This window comes from Triturus cristatus, chromosome 9, assembly GCF_964204655.1.
Source record: "Triturus cristatus chromosome 9, aTriCri1.1, whole genome shotgun sequence".
Classification (NCBI taxonomy): Eukaryota; Metazoa; Chordata; class Amphibia; order Caudata; family Salamandridae; genus Triturus; species Triturus cristatus.
In genome coordinates this window covers 527,322,203-527,347,666 of record NC_140592.1, presented here as the reverse complement: position 1 = coordinate 527,347,666, position 25,464 = coordinate 527,322,203, and the positions used below count along the sequence as shown (strand labels likewise).

Below are 25,464 nucleotides of genomic sequence, written 5' to 3'. Positions count from 1 at the left end.
ATGTTTGGTGTGTACATATAAGGATTACAAACCATTATTATTTTTTTCATTTCTTTATATATCTCTTCTTCCTCTGTTATAGCCACCATTTTGGAAATTTGTGGAATAGCTGCTCTGAGGAGTTATTTTCTCTCTCAATAAGCCTACTTGACCCCCAAAACCTATGTTTTGACACCAAAATGAAGTATATAGGTCTCATGGTTCCTGAAATATTACATCATCACTGCAACACATCTGCCATTTTTAAAAATGTGATTCAGAAAAATTTGACCTGGATCAGCAATGTCTTCCCAAGCTAAATGACTTCTCTAATGAGCCAAAAACACAAATCAAAAATGAAAATCTCTCAACAACAATTTTTTTACAGAGGTATTTCAGGTGGCCGGGATTACGAGATCTAAAAAGAAATTAGACAGCGCATTTAAGCATAAACACCAGAGCATTCCAGAAATCTCATTAAAATGGAAAAACAGCTTTATTTCAAATCTTGTCTAAATGTTGTAATCCACCAGCAGGATTATTACAAACAAGAATGAAAATGCCTGCTGGCTGTGAAGGTCTTTGTTCAGCTACTGGGCTGAACTGAAGATAGATCAGTTGGCACGCCTTAGTACAGTGGGAAAGGCGTCCCTATACCAAATGGTGAAGGCTTCTTACGTAGTGGTGTGGTGTTCCTCCGGTAGCCATATCGCCCGTTGTATCCATTGATAGGACGAACTTCTGACAGGAAATAGCTGTGGCCAGACATCTGCTCAAGTGAATGCCCTGTTGAGACATGATTGTGCAGAGTTATTGTTATGTACAGGCCTTTGAACACTAGGCATAGACGTGGATTCATCAAAATGCCTGGGGTAGCGGAAATAACATCACACACCCTTTGACGTTAATGACATCACAGGAAGTGGCATCATATAATCTATGACCCTGAATCTCAGAGGAATTTATGTTACATTACTTTAACCCTGAGGCCTTCATGATAATTGACATTGTTGAACTTCCATAACAACGGCATGATCAAAATAACAGAAGAACACAGACATCTATTTTAGATACCACATATGTTCGAGTGCTGACATGATCTTTGAAATTTGGTGGGGCGTATTACTTGCAAGAAATTGTAGCGAGAAAGTGAAGCAAATGAAGCAGCCCTCTTCTAGTGGTGCCAATATGGGGCTTCTCCCGTCAAGAAAAGTTGGGGTCAAATACTGCATTTTAAAGCACAACTTTCACATAACTTTGCTAATTATCCATAGGCTCTGAAAGGGTATTCATTAAATGGTGAAGTCCCTTCATGGTTTGCCAGGCCTATAAAACCTGACGGCCCCCAGTAGTTGATCCCACTTTTTTCAAAATGTGCTATGTGTGCCCGCAGATGTCAAGGAAAATATCCCCAATGTTCCAGGGTAAGCATGTTGTAATTGATGTCCCTTATGACAAAAATGACATTGAATATGCCCATGCCAGAATGTTGCTAATAATGCCATGCATATACTATGAGTGTTTCTTATCCCCAAAACTACCACCAGTATGTCAGTGTCAATATATTGTCAGCTTGTCACAGATGCCTGTCATGAGAAGAATTGCTTCCAGTATTTACATACCAGTATGCCATGGAAGCCTCTGTAAGCCAAAAAATGCCTTCAATATTACAGGTCCAATGGCAGACTCCCAAGCATAGAACCACACTCACTTATATTTGCTCACACATTCATTCTCACTCTTTAGCACTCACACATTCTCACTTACACATTTCCGCTTCTCATTTATACTAGTACTCATTCCTACTCTGACTCATACTACACTTACTCAATCACACTCACTTGTACTCACTCTTACTCTTCCTCACACAATCTCACTCACTCACTCATTCTCACTTACTTTCATTCATTCACAGTCACTCTCACTTGCATTCACTCACATTCACTCTCACTCTCACTCATACTTTCCCAGTCACACACACTTGCACTCACTTTCACTCTTACTCAATCTAACATATTCTCACTGACTGACTCATTCTTTCTTACTCAGTTACACTCATTCACTTGTCACTCACTCCCAGTCGTTCCACTCACACTCATTCTCACACACACTCTCTAACACCCTCTCATGTTCATTCTTATTCTTTCTTAACTACTCCCTATCATTCACTCACTCTCCCTCACTATTTGTCATTGACTCTTACTAACTTTCACTCCTAAATGCTCACTCAGATACACACACTCACACATTTGCACACTTTCACTCGCACACAAACACACTCTGACCTGCAAGTACGCAAACAACAGGCATTTAAAAGCATTGTTTTACTTACCTCAGTTGCCAGTGCAGGTATTGTTCCAGATCCTGGTGCTCCTTTTTTGGTTGACGCCTACCTGACAGCACAGCTGTCTGGTTATCTAACACCATCTTGGGGACATTCTGAAAGCTTTCCTGGGAATGCATTCCGCCCATTGCTTACCATTAGCTTTGTGTTTTGTAACTTGCTTTCTATTTGCTGGCTTTATTTGTTTTAGGTTGTCCAGCTTGAGTTCACCAGTCCTGTGGAGCATAGCCTATTTACTGTATTCTACTACAAGAGCTTGTTATCTTAAACAGCCTTTTAAATATTTTTCTTATCTTGTCACATTTTCTGTACATTCAAAGACAGAGGTCAAATGTGAGGCTCTGTCTTGTAAGGGAGCTTGATTCTTAATTTTCTTTTCCTGACTTCAAAGGGAGAGGGTTTATGTTACAATACTGCTTTGAAAGCTAAGGCATTTTTCTAGCACACAACAACATTTAAATGTCTGTCAATGAACTGTGCAGATACTTCAGAATATATCAGAATTAGGAAAGCCTAAATGAAGAACATTGTTCTGTAATTCTGAAGTGTGGTAAGAACAAATATTTTAATACGATCAAAACAAATCTAAACACGAGGTGATGACATTTCCACACATTATTGTTTGTGCTCTGTATACTTTTATCAGTGAAATGTATGTCTCTGCGAATTTAATGGTCATGTCAATGGAAAATCTGTTGTCTGAAATGGCAGTGCTCTACCACACCATGCATACTCCACACTACGCCACTCCACTTTACACCAATCCAATCTACAATACTCCACTCCACTTTATGACCCTCCACTCTATGTCACTCTACAACATGCCATGTGATTCTACCACACTCCACAACACACCACTCTACTCTAAGACACTCCACAATTCTCCACACCATGTCACTCCACGCTACTCTACACCAGTCTGCTCTCTGCAACTTCACTCTACGCCTCTCCACTCCATGACATGCAACTCCACTCTACTCTATGGCATGCCACTCCACGCCCCTCCACTCTAAGGCTCCCTACAACATGCTACTCCACCCTACTCTATGACACCCCACTCCACTCTACAGCACGCCACTCTACTACGCCACTCTACAACATGCCCTTCCACTCTATGCCCCTCCACTCTATGCCACAACACTCTACGCCACAATACCCTACGCCACCACACTCTACGCAACAACACTCTACACCACTCTTTTTCACTCTACACCACTCTACTCCACTCTGCGCCACTCTACTCCACTCTATGCGACTCAGCGCCACTCTATGCCACTCCTCTATGACACTTTACTGGACTCTACGTCACTCCCCTCCACTCTACTCCAGCCCACTGTACACCACTCTATGGCTCTTTACTCCACTCTACACCACTCTATTGTCATGTAGTTCCTGCAAATCTATCTAGGCTCTGCGCGTATAGACAACATAAACTAAGGGATTGGTATCCAGACTGATTCCAGACACCCCCAAAGGATATGTTAGTCTGTAGACCAGCTGGCTTACAGTGCTAATACAAGCCCCACAACCTTACAAAGGACCAAATAGTTTCTGATAACTATCGAATATGACAACCCTGACCCCTCAGGGATCGTGGAAACAGTGTAGTACTTTTTGCTCAGTCACTCGTGCTCACTTGTTCTCAGAGAGATATACAGAATAAGCAGTGGGGACATTTTCAATAAGCATTTATTCAGCCAGCATCATTCAAGTATAAAAAACATGTGCTGCAACAATCATTAGACAGAAACAGATATATACGATATGTATGATGTACCTAGCATGTATGTAGATGTATAGCCAAGAACCACCCTAGGAAAGAGCCAATCCCATTACCTGATGTGAGAGAACGAAGGACCCCGTCTTGGTCTCGAGTTGGACACCCCGCGAGGTATGTCAGACCACTGCTGCTGGAGTGCAGGGACTTTAGCGTCTCATGTTAACATGGAAGCTTCTCCTCTGGTTTGCCCAGTGAAGATGTGGTACTTATATACTCAAAACGTACCCTCAGGGGTTCTACCTAGTCATGGTACTGTGGGCATGTCGGCCACGGATGACAATAGTGGTGACCTTCATACAGAGTTATTATGTGGAAGATGGTATTCCTGCTGTGATACTAAGAATCCTCATGCATAATAAATTAGGCTAGTTTTTGGAGAAAACCACACACAATTTATGCTGCACCTAACTAGGTATAATGTAGGTGCCAGAACCGTTATGTAGAGCAAGGTAGGACAAATGTAAGTAAAAGGTCGTGCAAATACCTAGGCCTTATTGGGGTACATTGGGGTTCATAACACTATGACACTTCACTCTATGCCACTCCTCTCTATGGCACTCCACTGCACCCCACTCTCCGCCCCTCCATGTTACAACACTCTACTCAACTCTCTACCACTTCATTCTACAACCCCCTGCTCCAGTCTATGTCACTCTACAACACCCTGCGCAACTCCTTCTGTGCCACTCCGTGCCACTTTACTTCAATCTACTCTATGACACACTACTCCACTCTGCTTGATTCTACTCTATGACACTGTACTCCACTCTTTGACACTCCACAATACTCTACTCCACTCTATACCACTCCAAGACACTCCACTCTATGATACTCTACTCGATAAAACTGTACTCAACAGCGCTGTACTCAATTGCACCATATGCCACTCCACTCTATGCCAATCTACTCCATTCAACAAAGTTTTACTCAACAACACTACTCAACTCTACACAACTCCTTCTTTGCTACTTCTTGCCACTTTACTCTTCTCTACGCCACTCCACTCTATTCCACTCCATTCTACAACACTGTACTCCACTCTATGCCACTCCATTCTATGACCCTACTCTACTCTATGCCCCTTCCATCTGCTACACTCTGCTCCCTCCACAACACTCAATGCCACTCCACTCTTTGCCACCCTACTCCACTCTATGCCACTCCACAACACTATGGTCCTCCTCTTTACTTCTCTTCTGTTCACTCTCCTCCACTCTACTCCTTCACTCCATGTCACTCTGTGCTACTCCACTCTACGTCATACTACGCTACTCCACACCATTCCACAACATGCAAATTCATGACACTCTATGCCACTTGATTCCACTCTACAACACTCTAATCCACTCTACGCAACTCCCTCTATGCCACTCCATGCCACTTTACTCCACTCTGCCTCTTCACTCCACTCTTCTCTACTCCACGACATTCTACTCTACTAAACTGTACTCCACTCAATGCCATTCTACTGTATGACACTCTGTGACACTCCACAACACTCTACTCCACTCTATGCCCCTTCATTCTATGAAACTCTACCCCATTCCCTCCATGACACTCCACAACACTCTATGTCACGCCACTCTACTCGACTCTATGCCATCAACATTACAACTCTACTTCACTCTATGCCCTTCACTCTATGCAATCCACAACACTTTATACCAATCAACTCTACACCACAACACTCCACTCAATTTTACACCACTCCACAATACTCTACACCACCTTATGGTACTCCACTCTACTCCAATGTACTCCACTCTGAAACTATACGCCACTCCACAACACTCAATGCCACTTTATTCCACTCTACAACACTGTACTCCACTCTACCCAACTCCCTCTATACCACTCCATGCCGACTCTATGCCTCTTCGTGCCACTCTTATCTACTTCACTTCATTACACTTGACGACACTGTACTTCACTCCTCTCTACTCCTTCAATGACACTCTATTCACACACTACACCACTCTACTCTATTCTACTCCACTCCAGTCTAAGTCACTTCACGCCACTCTATGCCACTCTATGACAATCTACTACACGCTATGCCACTGCACTCTACTCCACTGTATGCAGCTCCCTCTACATCACTCCACAACACTCCACTCTACGCCACTCTAATCCACTACACTCTATGCCACACCACTCTATGACACTACTTCACTCTATAAGACTCTATTCCATCATCTCTACAACACTCTACACCACTCTATGCCCTTCACTCTACACCCTTCGTGACACACCACAACACTTTATACCTCTCCATTCTACACCACAACACTGCACTCTGCAATACTCAACGCCACTCCATGAAACTCCACTCTAATTTTAGCCACTACGACACTATACGTCACTCCACAGCACTATGCCACTCCATGCCACTCCACTCTACGGCATTCCACTCCATGCCACTCTCATCTATGTGACTAACATTTAGCCATGCTAAACAGCAGCCACGCTGGTGTACAACATGGGAAAAACACATTGGCGAAACCAAAAGCTCTTGCATAGGTGAGACCTATTGGCTTTTCCAATGCTTGTTTTAAAACATTGTTTGAAATAGGAGTCTCTAATTGGCAGGTTTGTACCCTGTCCAAGTAAGGACCCTTCCTTATAGTCAGGGTAAGGGGTTTACACTTCTAAAATAACCCCTGCTCACTATCTTGGTAGCTTGGCACGAGCAGTCAGGCTTATCTCAGAGGGAATGTGTAAAGCATTTGCACATAACACACAGTAAGACAGTGAGAATACTACAAAAGGACACCACACCAGTTTTAGAAAAATAGCCAATATTTATCTGTGTAAAACAAGACTAAAACGATAGAAATCCAACAAACAGTAATAAAGATAAGAATACTGCAAGAATAGACTTAAAATGCAGTTTCTTGAAGTCAATATTTCCGTCCAGGGCTATCACAGTGTCATGAACAAACAAATCCAACAGTTCAGGCTAACCGCAAGGTTGAGGGCCAGCTTAAGGTGTCGGGATGTCCCGCAAATAGTACCTTGGAAATTCGGGGCATCGTGGACCTGGTGATTAGCTCTTAAAAGGCATCGGCGGCGTCTGCAGGCATTGGTCCCGGAGGTTGGTACGGGAGTCGTTCAGCCCTTGAAGTCACACGTGTTGCGGATTGAACTTCATGAGGTTGAACTCAGGAACACCGGCATCAATGGCATCAGGGCTGCGATGAGAAATGGGATGGTGCGAAGTGCTGTGCCCACACGTCACAGAGCAGGCAGTGGCTCGGTGATGGCTTTTGACAGCGTCAGTGAGACCAGGGCTGCAGTGTGAAGTGGGGCGATTCGATGTGCTGTGACCATAGGTCACAGGGCAGGCAGCAGCATTGTAGTTGGTGAAGCGCGGTCATCAGTGTGGGGCCCACAGGTCGCAGTGAAAGCAAAGGGGTCGGTTGACGATCTGGAGTCAATGGTGTCTTTATCGGTGGGCTAAAGCTGCGGTGGGGGACAAAGTGGTGCATCGCGGAACTTACGAGTGGTGCCCCCAGGCCACAGTGCAGGCAGCGGCATCAATATGGGAGTGGAGTGGCGTCGGTAGGGCCAGGCTGCAATGTGAAGAAGGCGATGTGAAGTGCAGTGCCCACAGATCACGGTGCAAGCAGAAGCTCTATGACTGCATCTGGCGGCAACATCGGGGATACCAGGTATGTGGTAAAAAAGGGGTGATGCCCTCTGCGGTGGCTTTAGGTCACGGAGCTGGCAGAGGCATCGTTGATGGCATTGTAGTCGTTTTTATTCTGTTTGTAGCACAAAACACGTAGTTCCCAGTGCTGGTAGCAGATGATCTTAAAGTCTTTGCTGGTCCTGAGACTTCTTGAACAGAGGGCAAGCTCTAATTCAAGCCTTTGGAGAAACTCAGGAAATAAGTTGTAGAAAGTTCAGTCCAGTCCTTTTACTGCCCAAGGCAGAAGCAGCAATCGTAGGTCAACTCAACTAAGCAACACACAGCAAAGGGGCAGTACTCCTCCTGACAGCTCTTCCAGCTCTCCTTGGCAGGTCCATTCATCCAAAAGAGTTCTAAAATTCTGGAGTTTGAGGTCTAAAATGTATTAGCTTTTTCTCTTTGACGTCTTTGTTTAGAAAGCCTCTCTGGCTCAGCACAACCAGTTCTGTTCCCCTTGGAGCAGCCACAGTACAAGGGGTGAAGACACCATTGTGCAGAGCAGCCACATCCTATTTAGGTGTCCGTGATAACTCCTCCCACCACTCCGGCCTAAGATGGCCCATCAGCATACGCATGGCACACCTCAGCTCCCTTTGTGTGAATGTAGTGAGTGAATGCACAATCCAGCCTCTGTCAATCTAAAACCAGACGTGGATTCCACAGGTAGGCAGAGGCACACAGGATGGTTAAGTAAGAAAAAGCCTACTTTCTAAAAAGTGGTCTTTTGAAACACACAATTTAAAAACCAGCTTTACTAAAAGATGTGTTGTTAAATACTGAGTTCAGGGAACCTAAGCTCCAGTTCTCTATTTCTTTTCCCAATTGAAAGTTACACTTGTAAAATGTTACAAGGCAGCTCCAATGATCACATATGGGAAAGACAGCCTTTCAATAGTGGAAAACGAAATGCATAGTATTTCACCATCAGGACATGTAAAACACACCAGCGCATATCCTACCTTTCACATACAATGCACCCTGCCCATGGGGCTACCTTGGACCTACCTTAGGAGTGACTTATATGCAATAAAAGGGAAGGGTTAGGCCTGGCAAGTGGGTGCACTTGTCAGGTTGACATGGCTGTTAAAACTGCATGTGTAGAAACTGCAGTTGCAGATTTAAGAAACCTTTGTAAGGCTGCTTGTGTGGGTGGCACAACCAGTGCTGCAGGCCCACTAGTAGCATTTGATTTACAGGCCCTGAGCATACACAGTCCACTTTACGAGGGACTTTCCAGTAAATCAAATATACCAATCATGCCAAACCAATAATGACACAATTTACAGGTGCACTCCTGTCGCAAAATTCCTGTGACCCTGACTATTAATCACTATTAGTATTAAAAAAAGGAATAGGCTAAGAGTGACCTGCCCCTTTGTTCTTGGCGCTGATTTTGCCACCTCTGAAGCCAGGGGTAGCAAAGCCAGTGCCAAGCGTCACAAATGACAAGCCAGGTGCTGCAGCTGCAACCTCTAAATGGTGTCCATTAACTAGAAGCACACACAAGGCTTGGAATTAGGATTACATTATTCTGAAATACATCATTAGCAATTATTATTAATTATAAATAATTAGTCAAATAATTGTGTTTAGTTCATTGTGCATTTTGTTGTTCAGCATATTCAGAGCTCAAGTTTTTAACATCTCCATGCACACGCTAATTAGTATATTAAATGTTGGCACATTAAAGTAACAGCACATAACCTACCTTACTTTGCAAGGTTTCCTAGCCCCCAGAGGCTCGGTGGTGAGAGGGATCATTGATAGGTTGCTTGGCCTTGCTACCCTCAGAGTCAAATGCCGAAAAGGTTGTACTTGGCCTAGTTTGCAGAGTTGTAGTAGGACAGACTCCAGGATAAAAGTGGTAAATTACCTCAAACAACACATTTGAGGTCCAGTACCACTTGTCTGCCCTATGACTTCGGCACAGGGTCTGGCACAACTCGAACCAGAAACCTGAACAGATAAATGCTTCAGATAGTTCCAAAACAAGGCACAACTTCTGGAAATGCAGAAAAGCTTATACACCAGTGGTGTAAAAATAAATACACACACAATACAAATGGACCACATAAAGGAGAAGCTAGACAAACAGGAATCTTGAACTGACCTGACTAAATGGAGACTTGCTGGCATTGAAAGACAACATTACAGCTCAGAGCCACAATATCTTGTGGTGTACAGTGTGCTGGAAGGAGTTAGTGGCAAGAATGAAGACTTGAAAGCCTGATCTAGGTGGAACAATATCAGAAATGTGGGGATCCTTGAATCAATAAAATGTATCACAATAAAGACCTATGTGGAAGATATGCTGATTGAACTCTATGGAATAACAAACTTAGCCCACTTTCTAAATTACAAAGACTTGGATGCCGCACTCTGCTTGGATAAGGAGAAGTGTAAACTGCAATATAGTGGGATGGTGGTATTCATTTACAAGACTTCACAACAATAATCCTGTAAGCAGGAAGATCATCCAAAAGGAACTAAATGAAACTGTATCAGCTTCACTATCCCCTACAAAGTAAAAGCCCATGTGTTCAGCGACCTGCAGTCTGCTTTGAACTTCATAGAAACTCACAATAGTGGAGAGGCTGGTGCTCACATGGGATTTCAGCTAATGAAACAAACATTGTGAAAATGAACGAGGCTGTTGGTTTGTAAAGCCTCACACTGTTGAACCTTGAAATAACGAATGCGTGCTTGCATGATTACTGTCACTTTTCAGTCAGTGACCTCTTGTGCCCACAACTAGGGGGCATACCTGTCAACATTTTGAATGTTGGTGCAAGCTCCCTGACTTTCTGTTGTACCTTTGTATAGATTCTCAGCCTCTAGGGCAATATTTAGAGGTTTCTGTTTAATGTTAATCTGTTCCAAGCTTTGTTATAGCCAAAACACTTTTCTTCTTAAAGACATTGCTCTGAAGCCTGGGTGTTGTGGCATATCCCAATACTGATTTTCACCTTCTTGAAAACAAAATGAAGACTTGACCAGTAGGACACCAATGAGAGGCGTAATTGTGGATAGCAGGGGCTAGACCGCTCACACCTAAGGAATGTGATCATTAGTCACCTGCTGTAAAGCATCTGTATGCATCTGTTTGCTTCCATACAGCATTGTATAATATCTATGCATATATGTATGTATTGTTTATATGGTGCAAACCTAGCCAAATAGCAGAGGGTTGCACAGGGTCAAAGCCAAGCATACAAATAGTGAGTGATAGGAGGGCTAGCTGGGTTTTGGGAGAAGAAGGATACTGGAATTGCATTGTGATGTAGTATTCTTTATAGAGGTGCATCTTCATTTCTTTCCTAAATTGGGGCAGTGCTGAAGTGGTCCTGATCAATACAGAGACGTTATTCCTGATTCTGGGTACATAGGTGAAAAAGGCCTGCTGCCTATTTAACATTTTTACACTTCTTAGCCCCCAATTTAATGGGGTCCTGGCTGCGGATTGCAGAGAGTCATCAGAGATGTTGAGCTTGTCTGCCAGATAAGAAGGGGTGCTGGTCGTGATGGCTCTGTAAACAATGGAGCTACTTTTGAAGATGCTGTGGTCCAGCAAGGTGAGCCTGTGGAGTTACATCAGGGTGGGGGTGATGTGATCATAATTCTTCAGGCCCTGTGTGAGAAGTGATGCAGCATGTAGGATGCCCTTAATGGGGTGCCAGTGTAGAGCATAGGAGTCCATGGAGAAGGGTGTTACAATGATCCAAATGTGCTAGGACAAGGGCTTGTACAGTAGTTCTTCAGGCACTTTTTGGAAGCAGTATTTTTCCTTATTTTTTTGGCAATGTGTTGCTTGAAAGTTAGGTTCAAATATTTGAGCCAAGTTTGTACTACTTCATGCATGTTGTTCTTGGCAAATGAGAGAAATTATGTATTGGTTGGTTTGAGCTTCAAGTAGGTGCTAGACATCTGGGTCTGGAATCTGATGAGGTACCGGCAGTGTTTGAGGCAATGGGGGGCATATTTACAAGGAGATAGTTCCACCGCAGCCCAATTGTTGTTGATGCAGCACTTGTGCAATCTGTACTCCACACTGCTCCATATTTACAAACTGACGCATTAGGTCAAATATGTCAGTTTGTAGAGGCCTGAATCACATTATACCTGCGCCACACATAATGTCTGCAGGGTAGGCGTTCCCACGTTAAAAGCCAAATAAAACTGATGCAGTGAAATTTACAACTTTTCACTGTATCACTTTATGACTGACTGCATCAAAACCCCTACCCCTTCTCAAACCAGACGCAAGGATTGACGCAGGACTTTTAACATGGGACAGGGTCTTTGTTTTCTGATGCATTGCTACAGTTGTGTCAGTCATACGACCAACTCTGGCAGTTGCATCAGAATTTGACACATCTGTTAATCCTTGCACCATGGAGCACTGTATTGTAAATACAATGCATCCATGGCGTCATTAGGGTATTTGCAGCAGCCGCAAGAAATCTGACGCATCAATGCCGATGCGTCAGTTCTTGATAATATGCCCCTGGATGTCAGGAGCAGCAGACACCTTCAAGTAGAGTGGTGTGTAATTGGCATATTAGTGAATTGTGATGCAACTATCTGTGAGTAGAGCCCATAGGAGTTCCATGTAGAAGTTGAAGATGACAGATGATAGAATGGAATCCTGGGGGACTCTGCACGTCATAGGGAACGTTTAGGACCTGGTGGGGGTGCCCGTGTAAACAAACTGGCTTTGACCTTCTTTGTTACTATATAATGGACTTTTTCATTGAATCATTCTTGTCCTCTGACTCCGAGCATGATCTTGGGCAGTTCTGTTACCAATGTTATCTCTCATTTCTCTCTCTTGTCATAAGAATCTGGCACACGCTTGACAATTATGTTGTCCTTAATAGATTATCTTTGATAAAAGCAACCTATGATGAGACGCCTATGATTTTGCATTGGTTAAATCTGTGGTGCAATGGCATGGCCCTCACCACTATGGTCACAGCAGCGTGCATCCTACCTATTGTATTGATGTTAAACAACTATTACCAGACCTACCATCACACAAGCACTCCTCATCAGCAGGCTGGACTACGGCAAAACTCTATGCTGGAATCTCCAAACAACTCCTACAGACTCCAGACCATCCAAAACACAGCTGCAAGACTCCTACTCGACCTCCCATGCTGCACCCACATCTTACCGCATCTCAGGAAGCTTCACTGGCTCCTCATTCACAAGCACAGCCAATTCAAACTTCTCATGCACACATACAAAGCCCTACACAACACAGAACGAGAATACCTGAACAGCCGCAAACACTTTCACAAACCCACCAGATGCCTATGCTCTGCCTCACTCTCACTTGCATATACGCTGCACATCTGCAAACCCAAAACTGGAAGTTGCTCATTCTCCTACACTGCAACTAAAATGCATGGAACGATCCTCCTCAACAAATCTTAGATCCCTCCTCACTTATTGAGTTCCACAAGAAGCTGAAGACCTGGCTCTTCATATAAGCACGTTGGGACCACCCACCTACACACCTTTCCCTAGCGCCTGGATATCGTCTTGGGTCAATAGTGAGCTATACAAATCATCATAACACTGACATTTCATTGAACCTACCATGAGCTTCAGAGCAGAGCTTTGGGCAATGCCACTCTTTCTTTTGCAAATTAAGCACTGGGGGCGAGGTGCACTGCTGAGGGTTGAGTTTCTCACTGTGGGGAGAAGTGGTGCTGGGAAATTGCTGAATATAGTTTTGTTGACTATGCACGACATATTGGTCCTCATCTGCATTTAACCGTTTTGTCATTCGGTCTCTTTGTTTACCTCTGCCACCTGCCCAGTCTACTCCGTGGCAGTGACTAGATTGATCACTCATGATTGACGCACATTCAGGCAGAGCGAAGGGGGCTTTACTAACCCTAATTTCCAACACAATCCCTCTACAAGTAAGGATGGTTGGCTTCCAGAATAACCATTTTCATTTTCTTCTATTGGAGTTCATTAACGAAGGACCCTGGCTCTTAATTAATTTTTATAATAATATAATAATGAAACTGGGAGAAATATGAAGCTAGTGGTAGATGAATTAAACACCGGACTAGATCAAATAAATTGCCTAAAAAATAAAGGCACCCCAAACACCATCTGGGTGGGGGACTTTAATGCTCACCTCTGTAAATATACAGAGGCTAACGTATGTGGGCTTGAAGACCTTCAGGGTAACCCTTTCCCTATTTTACCCATAATGACTATGGTGACAGTCACAATAGACTCCTATGTACGAGAAATATGGGTATAATTAACAACACAAAGATAGGCCTTACAGGGAAAACATTCAGGCGGACAAACTACGAGTCTTCAATTGACTTAATTTTAGTCTCCGCCACAATAAGTGGAAAAGTCACCCATATAGACACCACTTTCACATGTTACAGTGACCATGCAATTCTACTTAGCAACTTAACTATCCCCTGAAAGCCGAATAACTGCCAACAGGCAGTAACTAACATCCTGCTAACCAGGAAAAATGGGTACCAACTAAAGTGGGCACAGGTTGAGAAACAGAATCTGGCACCTGTAATTATAACACAAGCAAGGAACAAAATGTTATCCTGTTTGGCCGAGGAATCTTCTCCAGCATTATTAGTCTCACAGTTTAGAGCTCTCATAGTAAAACTAAAAGAGGCACTGACTCGACTCAAGCCAGTAAATGGTCCTCCAGATAGAGGATGGTTTGATTCTCCATGCTCAACAGCTAGAAGAGCCTTTGTTAATGCCCTCAAAATCTCTCCTAGGATTCAGCACAGATAAGGCAGTTATGCAGAGACTATAAGTTCACTAGAAGTAAAAGAGAGAAGAACCTCAGGGAGCAAGCCTGGGCCGACCTTCAGCAAGCAACTAGCTCAAGCAGCAGCAGTGACTTTTGGAAAGTCATAAACGCACCCTATTTCAAAGACGCAAAAGATCCTTCCCTGGATGTACACGTAAGTGAGGACACATGGGAGGGATATTTTGAAAGCATTTTTGGCTCCAATAACCCGCCTGTCCCTGTCTCCATCGAATCAGAACTCCAACCCCAAGGCACAAGAGGGATGGCAGCCTGTGTCCCAGGGAAGGCACTGGGCTCGATGGGTTGTCGATTGACCTCTTTCAGGACAATTATGACCTGTGGGCCCCCCTTATTAACTAACGTTTTTAACAGCATAGTGATCGAGGGCCCCCCACCTTCTTGGAAGCAAAGCGTCATAATCCCAATGTGAGAAGTTGGCCTGGCATATGCTGTTCCTAGTTATAGGGACACCTTGCACCAGTCCAATTCGACTCTTATTGATGATAGGTTTAAGACAACCTTTAAAGAAAGCTATCCTAGTGGTAGCTGTGGAGAGCAGCCTTCAGGCTAAGTCTTGAAGGAGTGTTAAGCTTATTGTTTTACCATAATAACCTCTTGAATAACCAAATGAAAGAGTAGCCCACACAGGTATATATATAAAATATATGTATTTATTCTAGACAGAATCCCACAGTCACTTTATGTGGCTAGTGGCAAAGTTACACTTTAAACAAGCATTTATAAACACAATAAATAGCACAGAAATCAATGGGCCCCAGGGGGGACCAAACCATATACTAAAATAGTGGTATAAGAACCACGACAATTCTACAGGCAATGCCTAGGGCATTCAGGATCGCTTGCCCCTTCAGAATCCACCCACAGTTAAGAGGAAGGGGACCCACGGGAGACGCGTGCAGCACAAGAAGTTGCTATCGGGATCGCAATGTTAGCCTATGGAGAATGTCGCGGTTGAATATTTAAAGATTAAAGACACTTCTAGCAGTAGTACAAAGTTAAGGCTTGAGACTTAAGGCTTTGGAGAGCCCACCACCACGGGAGTACCGAAGTACCACTGTTACCTGCCCCAGGGAAGCCGGGTGCATAGGTCGATTCTGGTGTCGGGTCGCGGGCTGATTTTCAATGGAAAAGTAGTCCAAACTGCTGCTAGCTGAAAGCGTCGATGAAGTTGTGACGATCTAAGATGTAGAAAATGTAGAGAAGAACCTGAAAGCAGAGGGGACAGAGTCTGGGTCACGGCACAGTGACCAGGGGGGCTCAAAGCAAGGAGCCCTTCGATGTCGGGTGCTTCAGGTGAGGAAGATGCAGCTTGGCTCTGCAGTCACGGGCTCCGGGAGGCTTCAAGGAAGGCCAGCTTCTGGAGGGTGACTGTGCCACATCGGATAAGGGTCGCTGCGGTGTTAGTGTCCCGATTGGATCCACTAAGCCTTGGCAACCGCAACCCACGCAAGATGAACAAAGCAGCTGCTGGTGCAGACCCACGAGGTCTGAGGGTGCTCTCCTTTGGAGGGAGCGCAGAGCAGGCCTGGAGCAACTAGGGGATCTCTTGGATGTGAAGATTGTCCTCTGCCAGGGTCCACAAGTTGAGAGACAAGGGACCGTGGAAGGCAGCAAAATGGAGTGCGTAAAAGGGCTCCCACTGGCCACCGGAGCGGGCTAGGGAGCTGAGATTTGGCACGGATGCTGCTTGAAGGTTGGCTCAGAAATGGGCCAAAGCACAACTTCCCCACTGGTCGGGGTCATGTGCTATGCAAGAGGTGGCCGGTGTCTCAGGGTATGCAGGGATCTCGGCACCCACGTGGCCCATGGTGCTCAGACTTGCTGGGCACGCTCACAGGACTCTCGGATGCTCTAGAGACCCACCTCAAGGTTGTTGGAAGGCGTCAAAGTTCGTGAAAGCAGCGAAGTTCCAACCGGGTATCTTGCAGTCTTTCAGGTGCCTGCCAAGCAGGGGGATAACTCCTTTATCCCAAGGGAGATTTCTTCAGTCAGCTGGGCAGCAGCTCGTCGAAGGTCAGTTCTGTGAAGTTCTGGATTAATCTGAGGCTCTGGGGCCACGTTATTCACATATATCCCCAAGATTAGGGGATGGTCCCAACTAGAGCCTACCAATCAGAGTAGAGGCGGGAAAGGGTGGGACCCACTCCCCTTTGTGTGTTTCCCGCCTGGGCGAGGGGCAGGATGCCCCTGAACCAGTTCCAGGCGGTGTATGCAGAATTGGGGCTCTGCAGCTGCCTACGTGCAACTCTGAAAGGACATTTGGTGCACCCACCCTGTTCCAATCCACATATCCTGTCTGGGGAGGTGCTGGCACCTCCCTGCCACAGGAGCCCTATTGTCCAGATGGCGAGGCTGGGGTTTTCCCCAGCAACAGCCAGCCAGAGTCGTGTAGGTGGTGGACAGTAGCCATTTTGTGGTACATGTGCACTTTTAAATTGGTGTCTAAATTCTACCGCTTTTCCCATACCGCCCTTCTAGCAAGGGGGAATCGTACCCTCATGCCCATGGCTGGACTGGGGGTATGATTCCTTCATGTTTGACACCAAACACGATATGGTTCTGTGTAGCCATTCTCAAGTTATTGCGATGACGCGATTCACTTATAATGCGGTTAAGAGTATATGGTATGGCTACACTACAAACAACCCAGTAACAATTTTACGAAGGTTGCAGAGAGGCCCTACTCATGTAGGGGTCCCCCCTCACACATACCTCAGCACCCAGCCCTGTAGGATTACCAGGGCCTGCCATAGGGGTGACCTATGAGAGTATATGTGTTGTAATGGTGTGGGATATAGGGTACCTACATCCCTGTAAGGGGTGCTAGCACCACCTTACCCAGACTACAGTAGTGGTCTGGTGGTGTCAGTTTGTGTGGCTGTCCCAGGGTGGCACAATACGTGCTGCAGCCCTGGTAGGCCTACTGGGGGACCCATGCCCTGGGTACCTAGGGTACCATCTACAAGGGACTGGTAGGGCATGCCCAGCATCCAATTAGGTTTGTACCTAGGGTACTCACATCAGTTTTAGGGAGAAAGCAGATAGGCTGGGGTCCTGGATAGCAGGATCCCAGCCAGACTAGTCAAAAACCACTCAAATACCAGGCAAAAAGTTGGGGGCAACCATTAGTCAGATTCCACTCTCCTACATAACCCCCCCCCCCCCCAAACGAAAGGAGATAAGGCTAACCTTGTCCAGATAAGCCTTTATTTCCTGAGTGGCCATATAAGGAAGAACCTGCACTAGCATGGTTGCTCCCTGTCTGATGGTCCACTTGGGAAATCTTACCCCAAGGGGTTCTAGAGTTTCTCCAAAGTCTAGGGAAATTACCTGTATTGGTTTTTGGGTCAGAGGTGGGCTGGTGGGGTGTCTGAGTCTGGAAGTGAGGCCCTACTTGGGTTGGTCTCAACCTCCTCAGATCACTGGCCACTATGGAAGCCTTTCTGCCCATGACTGTGTCATATCTGGCCCTAAGGGTCAACCTCTGGCTGCCTACAGCTGGGGGTCGGATCCCTTTGGCTGGAATAGTGGAGGGCACTGGAAGGTTTGGGGCAACTATGCCCCAGGTTTCCCTGTGCTCAACATCATCCATTTGAGGGGTGCCTATACCTAAGGGTAAGGGGGATCCCTCAGTTTGTAGAGGAATATTCACCTGGCTGAAACTACTCTGCTGGGTGTCCCTAATCTGCTGATGAGGGAGTTCCTCTGGACAGGGGCCCTTTAAGGGTCCACTGACCTCCCTGACCTCTGCAGCCCTGGAGTGACTGAGGCAGGGTAGAGAGGGGCAGGATACCTGCTTCAGACTGGGTACCACCTTGGAAGGATCCCCTGCCATCAGAGAGGTGGCCAGGCCAGACCTGTTCACTTCTGGGGCAGTTACTTCCCAAGGGGCAGGATCAGTTCCCTGAGAAACTTGACCCTTACCTTTAGTCTGGTGGGGGAGGACTGCTCCTCTTCCCCTATGCTCTCTGTTTGGGTAGAGTGATCCATAGTTTCAGGATTCACTCTTTCTACTTTCTCCTGGGGTGGAGGTGAGGCCCTCAGGGTCTCATCCACTCTCTCAGGGATTCCTACCATTTTCAAATGGGCCTTGTGGTCAACCTCAGCCCAGGCTGAGATTTCCAGATCATTCCCCAGTAGACAATCTACAGGCAAGTTTGGGGACACTGCCACTCTCTTTGCGCCAGTGACCCCTCCCCAGCTGAGATTTACCACTGCCAAAGGGATGGTCTGTTCTGATTCCATCTATGTTGGTCACCTGGTAGCTAAACCCAGGTAAAAGCTGTTCTAGGGGCACTAGCCTCTTGGTCACCATGGTGACACTGGCCCCTGTGTCCTTATAGGCCACAGCCTTCTGACCATTGATCATGGGCTCTTGTCTGTACCTGCCCAGAATACTGGGGCTCATGGTAAAGTTGGCAAACCCCATGCCACCATCACAGACTAGAGTTGCTTGTGCAGGGGATCTGGTTTGGCCAGGGTCCACCTGCGTTCCCCAAGAAAACCCAACTAAGTTTTTGGGTGCACTCCCACCACCTGGGGGATTACTACTAGTAGCAACAAGAGGTGTTGGAGCTGTACTTGGAGGAATATTTTCTTTATTGCCATTCTTTGGACAACTGGAGTCAGTTTTCCAGTGGCCAGGCTTCTGACACACATGGCAATATGGTTTCTTTTTTGAAGAGGAAGGATTTTGGAACCCACCCCTGGCACTGGGTTTTTGTGGCTCTTCAGGGGACTTTTCTGTTTTATTATCCCCTCCTTTCTCTTTGGGTTTGGTAGAAGCTTTCTTCTGGTCACCACCTTAGTTCTTGGGCCTGATCCTGGTTCTGACCCATTTGTCTGCCTTCTTTCCCAATTCTTGGGGAGAGGTCAGATCAGAGTCCACCAGGTGCTGGTGTAAGAGTTGGTTATGACAATTATTAAGAATCTGCTCCCTCATTATGAGATTATACAATCCTTTATAATCGTTAACTTTACTGCCATTTAACCAACCTTCCAATGCCTTGGTTGCACAATCAACAAAGTCTACCCAATCCTGATCCTGTGCTTTTTGGGTGTCTCTGAACTTAAGTCTGTATTGATCAGTGGTTAAGCCAAACCCATCTATTAAAGCATCTCTCAGGATATAGTAATCATCAGCATCCTCTTCTCTTACAGAGAGGAGCTTGTCTCTTCCTTTGTCTGCAAAGGAGAGCCACAGGATTGCTGCCCACTGCTCTACTGGGACCCTTTGTACCTTACAGGGCCTCTCAAGAGCAGAGATCCATTTGTGGATATCATCCCCTGTCTTATGGGGGGCACAATCTTGTGGAGGTTCCTATTGTCAGGGACTTTCTCTCTAACTCTCGGGGTTTCATTACTGCCACCAGGGGTCTCTAGACCCCACTTTCTTGAAGATTTCTGAAGCTCCAGGGCTTCCCTGTCCAATGCTAACTGTTCTCTTTTAAGCTGAAGCTTAGCCTGCTCAAATTTGATCAGTCTGCATTTCCTCTCATGAGAGGATTCTCTTCTCTGAGAAGAGGCAGAGGACCCTTTGGATCTCCCAGAATGGTTGGATCCTCCTGAGGGGGATCTGTTCCTTCTTGGATCCACCACTCTCCCGTTAGGGATGGAGGGAGTGCCTCTTGGGCCATCACCTCCATGTTGTGAGTGGTTTGTTTCTTCCAGGTCAGGACTTTCATCCTCTTCCTGGTCCTCATCAGAGTCCCCTACTGGAGGGTCCTCTTCTGATGGACGCCCACCCATCCTGTCTACCCCACCAGACCCTATGGTCTCCATAAAGTCTGCTATGAGCAGGATTTCCCTGAGACGTTGGGTGTTGGCACCTTTGTTTGTCTTAAGTTTCCTAAGGGTGCACATCTCCCTGAGCTCAGCAAAGGAGAGATGATCATACTTGTCGACTGGGACCCTTTGGGGTCCTTCCAGAGCCTTATGGGCACCTGAACCTAAAGACATTTTCTAGTGTAGTGATAGTGGTGTATCTACCTACACTAAGTGTGGCCTACTGAACCCTCTCTTGAGTTGTAGTCAAGGTGTGCTAAACCCTCTACACACAACTCCTAAGTTCAGTAGAACTTATTGTATTCTAGCTTGAATTTATATGTACCTTTGGTACCAAGTGGCTTTCACTTTAGAAATTCAATTTGTTATTTGGTAAAACAATGGCAAGCTTGAATCCAACCGCTGCACACCAATGTGAGAAGTTGGCCTGGCATATGCTGTTCCTAGTTATAGGGACACCTTGCACCAGTCCAATTCGACTCTTATTGATGATAGGTTTAAGACAACCTTTAAAGAAAGCTATCCTAGTGGTAGCTGTGGAGAGCAGCCTTCAGGCTAAGTCTTGAAGGAGTGTTAAGCTTATTGTTTTACCATAATAACCTCTTGAATAACCAAATGAAAGAGTAGCCCACACAGGTATATATATAAAATATATGTATTTATTCTAGACAGAATCCCACAGTCACTTTATGTGGCTAGTGGCAAAGTTACACTTTAAACAAGCATTTATAAACACAATAAATAGCACAGAAATCAATGGGCCCCAGGGGGGGACCAAACCATATACTAAAATAGTGGTATAAGAACAACGACAATTCTACAGGCAATGCCTAGGGCATTCAGGATCGCTTGCCCCTTCAGAATCCACCCACAGTTAAGAGGAAGGGGACCCACGGGAGACGCGTGCAGCACAAGAAGTTGCTATCGGGATTGCAATGTTAGCCTATGGAGAATGTCGCGGTTGAATATTTAAAGATTAAAGACACTTCTAGCAGTAGTACAAAGTTAAGGCTTGAGACTTAAGGCTTTGGAGAGCCCACCACCACGGGAGTACCGAAGTACCACTGTTACCTGCCCCAGGGAAGCCGGGTGCATAGGTCGATTCTTGTGTCGGGTCGCGGGCTGATTTTCAATGGAAAAGTTGTCCAAACTGCTGCTAGCTGAAAGCGTCGATGAAGTTGTGACGATCTAAGATGTAGAAAATGTAGAGAAGAACCTGAAAGCAGAGGGGACAGAGTCTGGGTCACGGCACAGTGACCAGGGGGGCTCAAAGCAAGGAGCCCTTCGATGTCGTGTGCTTCAGGTGAGGAAGATGCAGCTTGGCTCTGCAGTCACGGGCTCCGGGAGGCTTCAAGGAAGGCCAGCTTCTGGATGGCGACTGTCCCACGTCGGATGAGGGTCGCTGCGGTGTTAGTGTCCCGATTGGATCTACTAAGCCTTGGCAACCGCAACCCACGCAAGATGAACAAAGCAGCTGCTGGTGCAAACCCACGAGGTCTGAGGGTGCTCTCCTTTGGAGGGAGCGCAGAGCAGGCCTGGAGCAACCAGGGGAACTCTTGGATGTGAAGATTGTCCTCCGCCAGGGCCCACAAGTCGAGAGACAAGGGACCGCGGAAGGCAGCAAAATGGAGTGTGTAAAAGGGCTCCCACGGGCCACCGGAGCAGGCTAGGGAGCTGAGATTTGGCACGGATGCTGCTTGAAGGTTGGCTCAGAAATGGGCCAAAGCACAACTTCCCCACTGGTCGGGGTCGTGTGCTATGCAAGAGGTGGCTGGTGTCTCGAGGTATGCAGGGATCTCGTCACCCACGTGGCCCACGGTGCTCAGACTTGCTGGGCACGCTCACAGGACTCTGGGATGCTGTAGAGACCCACCTCAAGGTTGTTGGAAGGCGTCGAAGTTCGTGAGCGCAGCGAAGTTCCAACCGGGTATCTTGCAGTCTTTCAGGTGCCTGCCAAGCAGGGGATAACTCCTTTATCCCAAGGGAGATTTCTTCAGTCAGCTGGGCAGCAGCTCGTCGAAGGTCAGTTCTGTGAAGTTCTGGATTAATCTGAGGCTCTGGGGCCACGTTATTCACATATATCCCCAAGATTAGGGGATGGTCCCAACTAGAGCCTACCAATCAGAGTAGAGGCGGGAAAGGGTGGCTACACCCACTCCCCTTTGTGTGTTTCCCGCCTGGGCGTGGGGCAGGATGCCCCTGAACCGGTTCCAGGCGGTGTATGCAGAATTGGGGCTCTGCAGCTGCCTACGTGCAACTCTGAAAGGACATTTGGTGCACCCACCCTGTTCCAATCCACATATCCTGTCTGGGGAGGTGCTGGCACCTCCCTGCCACAGGAGCCCTATTGTCCAGATGGCGAGGCTGGGGTTTTCCCCCCGACAGCCAGCCAGAGTCGTGTAGGTGGCGGACAGTAGCCATTTTGTTGTACATGGGCACTTTTAAATTGGTGTCTAAATTCTACCGCTTTTCCCATATCGCCCTTCTAGCAAGGGGGAATCGTACCCTCATGCCCATGGCTGGACTGGGGGTATGATTCCTTCATGTTTGACACCAAACACGATATGGTTCTGTGTAGCCATTCTCAAGTTATTGCGATGACGCAATTCACTTATAATGCGGTTAAGAGTATATGGTATGGCTACACTACAAACAACCCAGTAACGATTTTACGAAGGTTGCAGAGAGGCCCTACTCACGTAGGGGTCCTCCCTCACACATACCTCAGCACCCAGCCCTGTAGGATTACCAGGGCCTTCCATAGGGGTGACCTTTGAGAGTATATGTGTTGTAATGGTGTGGGATATAGGGTACCTACATCCCTGTAAGGTGTGCTAGCACCACCTTACCCAGACTACAGTAGTGGTCTGGTGGTGTCAGTTTGTGCGGCTGTCCCAGGGTGGCACAATAAGTGCTGCAGCCCTGGTAGGCCTACTGGGGGACCCATGCCCTGGGTACCTAGGGTACCATCTACAAGGGACTAGTAGGGCATGCCCAGCATCCAATTAGGTTTGTACCTAGGGTACTCACATCAGTTTTAGGGAGAAAGCAGATAAGCTGGGGTCCTGGATAGCAGGATCCCAGCCAGACTAGTCAAAAACCACTCAAATACCAGGCAAAAAGTTGGGGGCAACCATTAGTCAGATTCCACTCTCCTACACACAATTTACAAGACAGGGGACAGGGGCAGCCCAAGGAACTATAGACCGATCTCCTTCCTGGATACTACGGCCAACCCCATGGGTCGGCTTTTACTATCTAGACTGGAGAAATGGGCCCAAGAACACAATATTATGATACAGGCCCAATACGGGTTCCAGAGGGGAAAGGGGACAGTTGACCAATGCCTCTACCTCTCACTTTGCATAGACAAATACACCAAAGTAAAAGGCGGGAAGATCTATATGGCCTTTACGGACCTGTCTGCGGCCTTCGACTGTGTGTCCCATGGGAAGCAGTGGCCTATGATGGAGGGGATGGGGATTGACCTGCTGAAAATTTGTTTTATTTGCCAGCTATACGCCAATGCTACTGCCTGCTTCCAGTATGGCATAATTGGGGAATGTACACGTTCATTTAAGATCGAGAGAGGAGTCAGACAGGGATGCGTTCTCGCCTGTTTCTTTTTTCCATCTATACAAACGTGGTGGAGGCGACCCTGAGTGGCTCAACCTCTGGACGTGCCTACATTCGACAACACCCCCTTCCAATATTGGCGTACGCTGACGGCACAGTCTTAATTGCCAGGACAGGGGTAGCTCTCCAAAGCCTAATGACATGATATGCCTCATTTATGGCATCAATAGATCTATAAGTGAATGAAACTAAATCTTTCATCATTTTAGCAGGAGCAGGCAAGGGCACAAAACCACCTTATTTTTACCTGGACTCAAAGAAAATTGAAGTAGTGTAGTCCTTTTCATACCTGGGAGTCCTATTTGATAAAAAACACTCTTGGATAAATCTAGTGGCAGCAAAAGTCCGAGGCATGGAAAGAAGTCTTCAAGCCATCAAGAGTTTTACTAAGAAGCTAGGAGTCAGCCCCCTGGACCCCATCAAAAACATCTACCATGCAAAAACAAAGGTAGCTGCAGCCGACGGGGCGGGAGTCTGGGGGATGGCCTTCATCGATCAACTCCAAATAACTGAAGACCCCTTTTTTAAAAATCGGTTGGCGCTTCCCCATTCTTTCTCCAATTATATCTTACATCTCAAATTAGGGCTTCCTTATATGGTAGACTCCATTAGATTGGCGCCAATCTTGTTATGGCTCTCCATTTGACTCATGACCACAGTCAATCTAATGCAGCGCCTAATTGGAGATTGCCTGAAGCTGGATCATTATTATAAGAGTGGTTGGCTTTGATATGTGGAGGCAGAACTGAGGGCAATTGGACTGGGAGAACTATTCCGGGATCCAACATCTTGCAGGGGGGTTTCCAAACAGAAAGTAACTGAGGCATTTATGCAGAGGGCTAATTTCACCCGTAGGGAAAAGAATCATCAGCAAAAAGCATCCCTTGCATATGACCTCATCCCCCCAAGATCAGGGGAAGGATTTTCACACCTATCCAGCATCACAATCCCACAGCATAGATACATTCTATTGCGCTTTCTTTTGCACCTAATTCTTCTGATGTTAGGGTGCCCAGAGAAGAAATTCAAACACTCAGAATTTTCCCTTGCCCATGTGACCAACCCTCGTCTCAGTCTGATTTACATCTTATTCTGTTCTGCAAGTTTTATCAAAGTGAAAGATAAGATTTTATTCTCCCAATTTTAAGGCGGCACAATGTTTCCCAATGTAGGGTGGCACTGTACTTTTTAAAGTCTCTCCCTGATCCCTTTGTTTGTTTCTCAGTAGCCTCCTTTCAGTGGCCTTGCATGAAAAGGAGAAAGTTGCAGGGCGGCTTGTGGGTTTAATGAACTATTGTAAAAATGAAGCCAAGACAGATACATGTGCTGACCTTGATTTAATGACAACCAAAGTAAATTAGGATTTTAAAGTTTTTATCTAATTGTCTGTGCTGTCTATTTAATGAATTTGTGAT

At 46.2% G+C, this 25,464-nt stretch overlaps 1 protein-coding gene across 1 annotated transcript in view; it reads right to left on the bottom strand.

Moving 5' to 3' along the window:
- Positions 1-607: 607 nt before the first annotated feature.
- Positions 608-25,464, bottom strand: part of LOC146798241 (sperm microtubule associated protein 1-like) — a 329,761-nt gene continuing 304,904 nt past the window's right edge. Inside the window, exon 3 of the mRNA XM_085625521.1 lies at positions 608-765. Coding sequence (XP_085481647.1) covers positions 608-765 — 158 coding nt within the window. The remainder of the gene's footprint in view (positions 766-25,464) is intronic.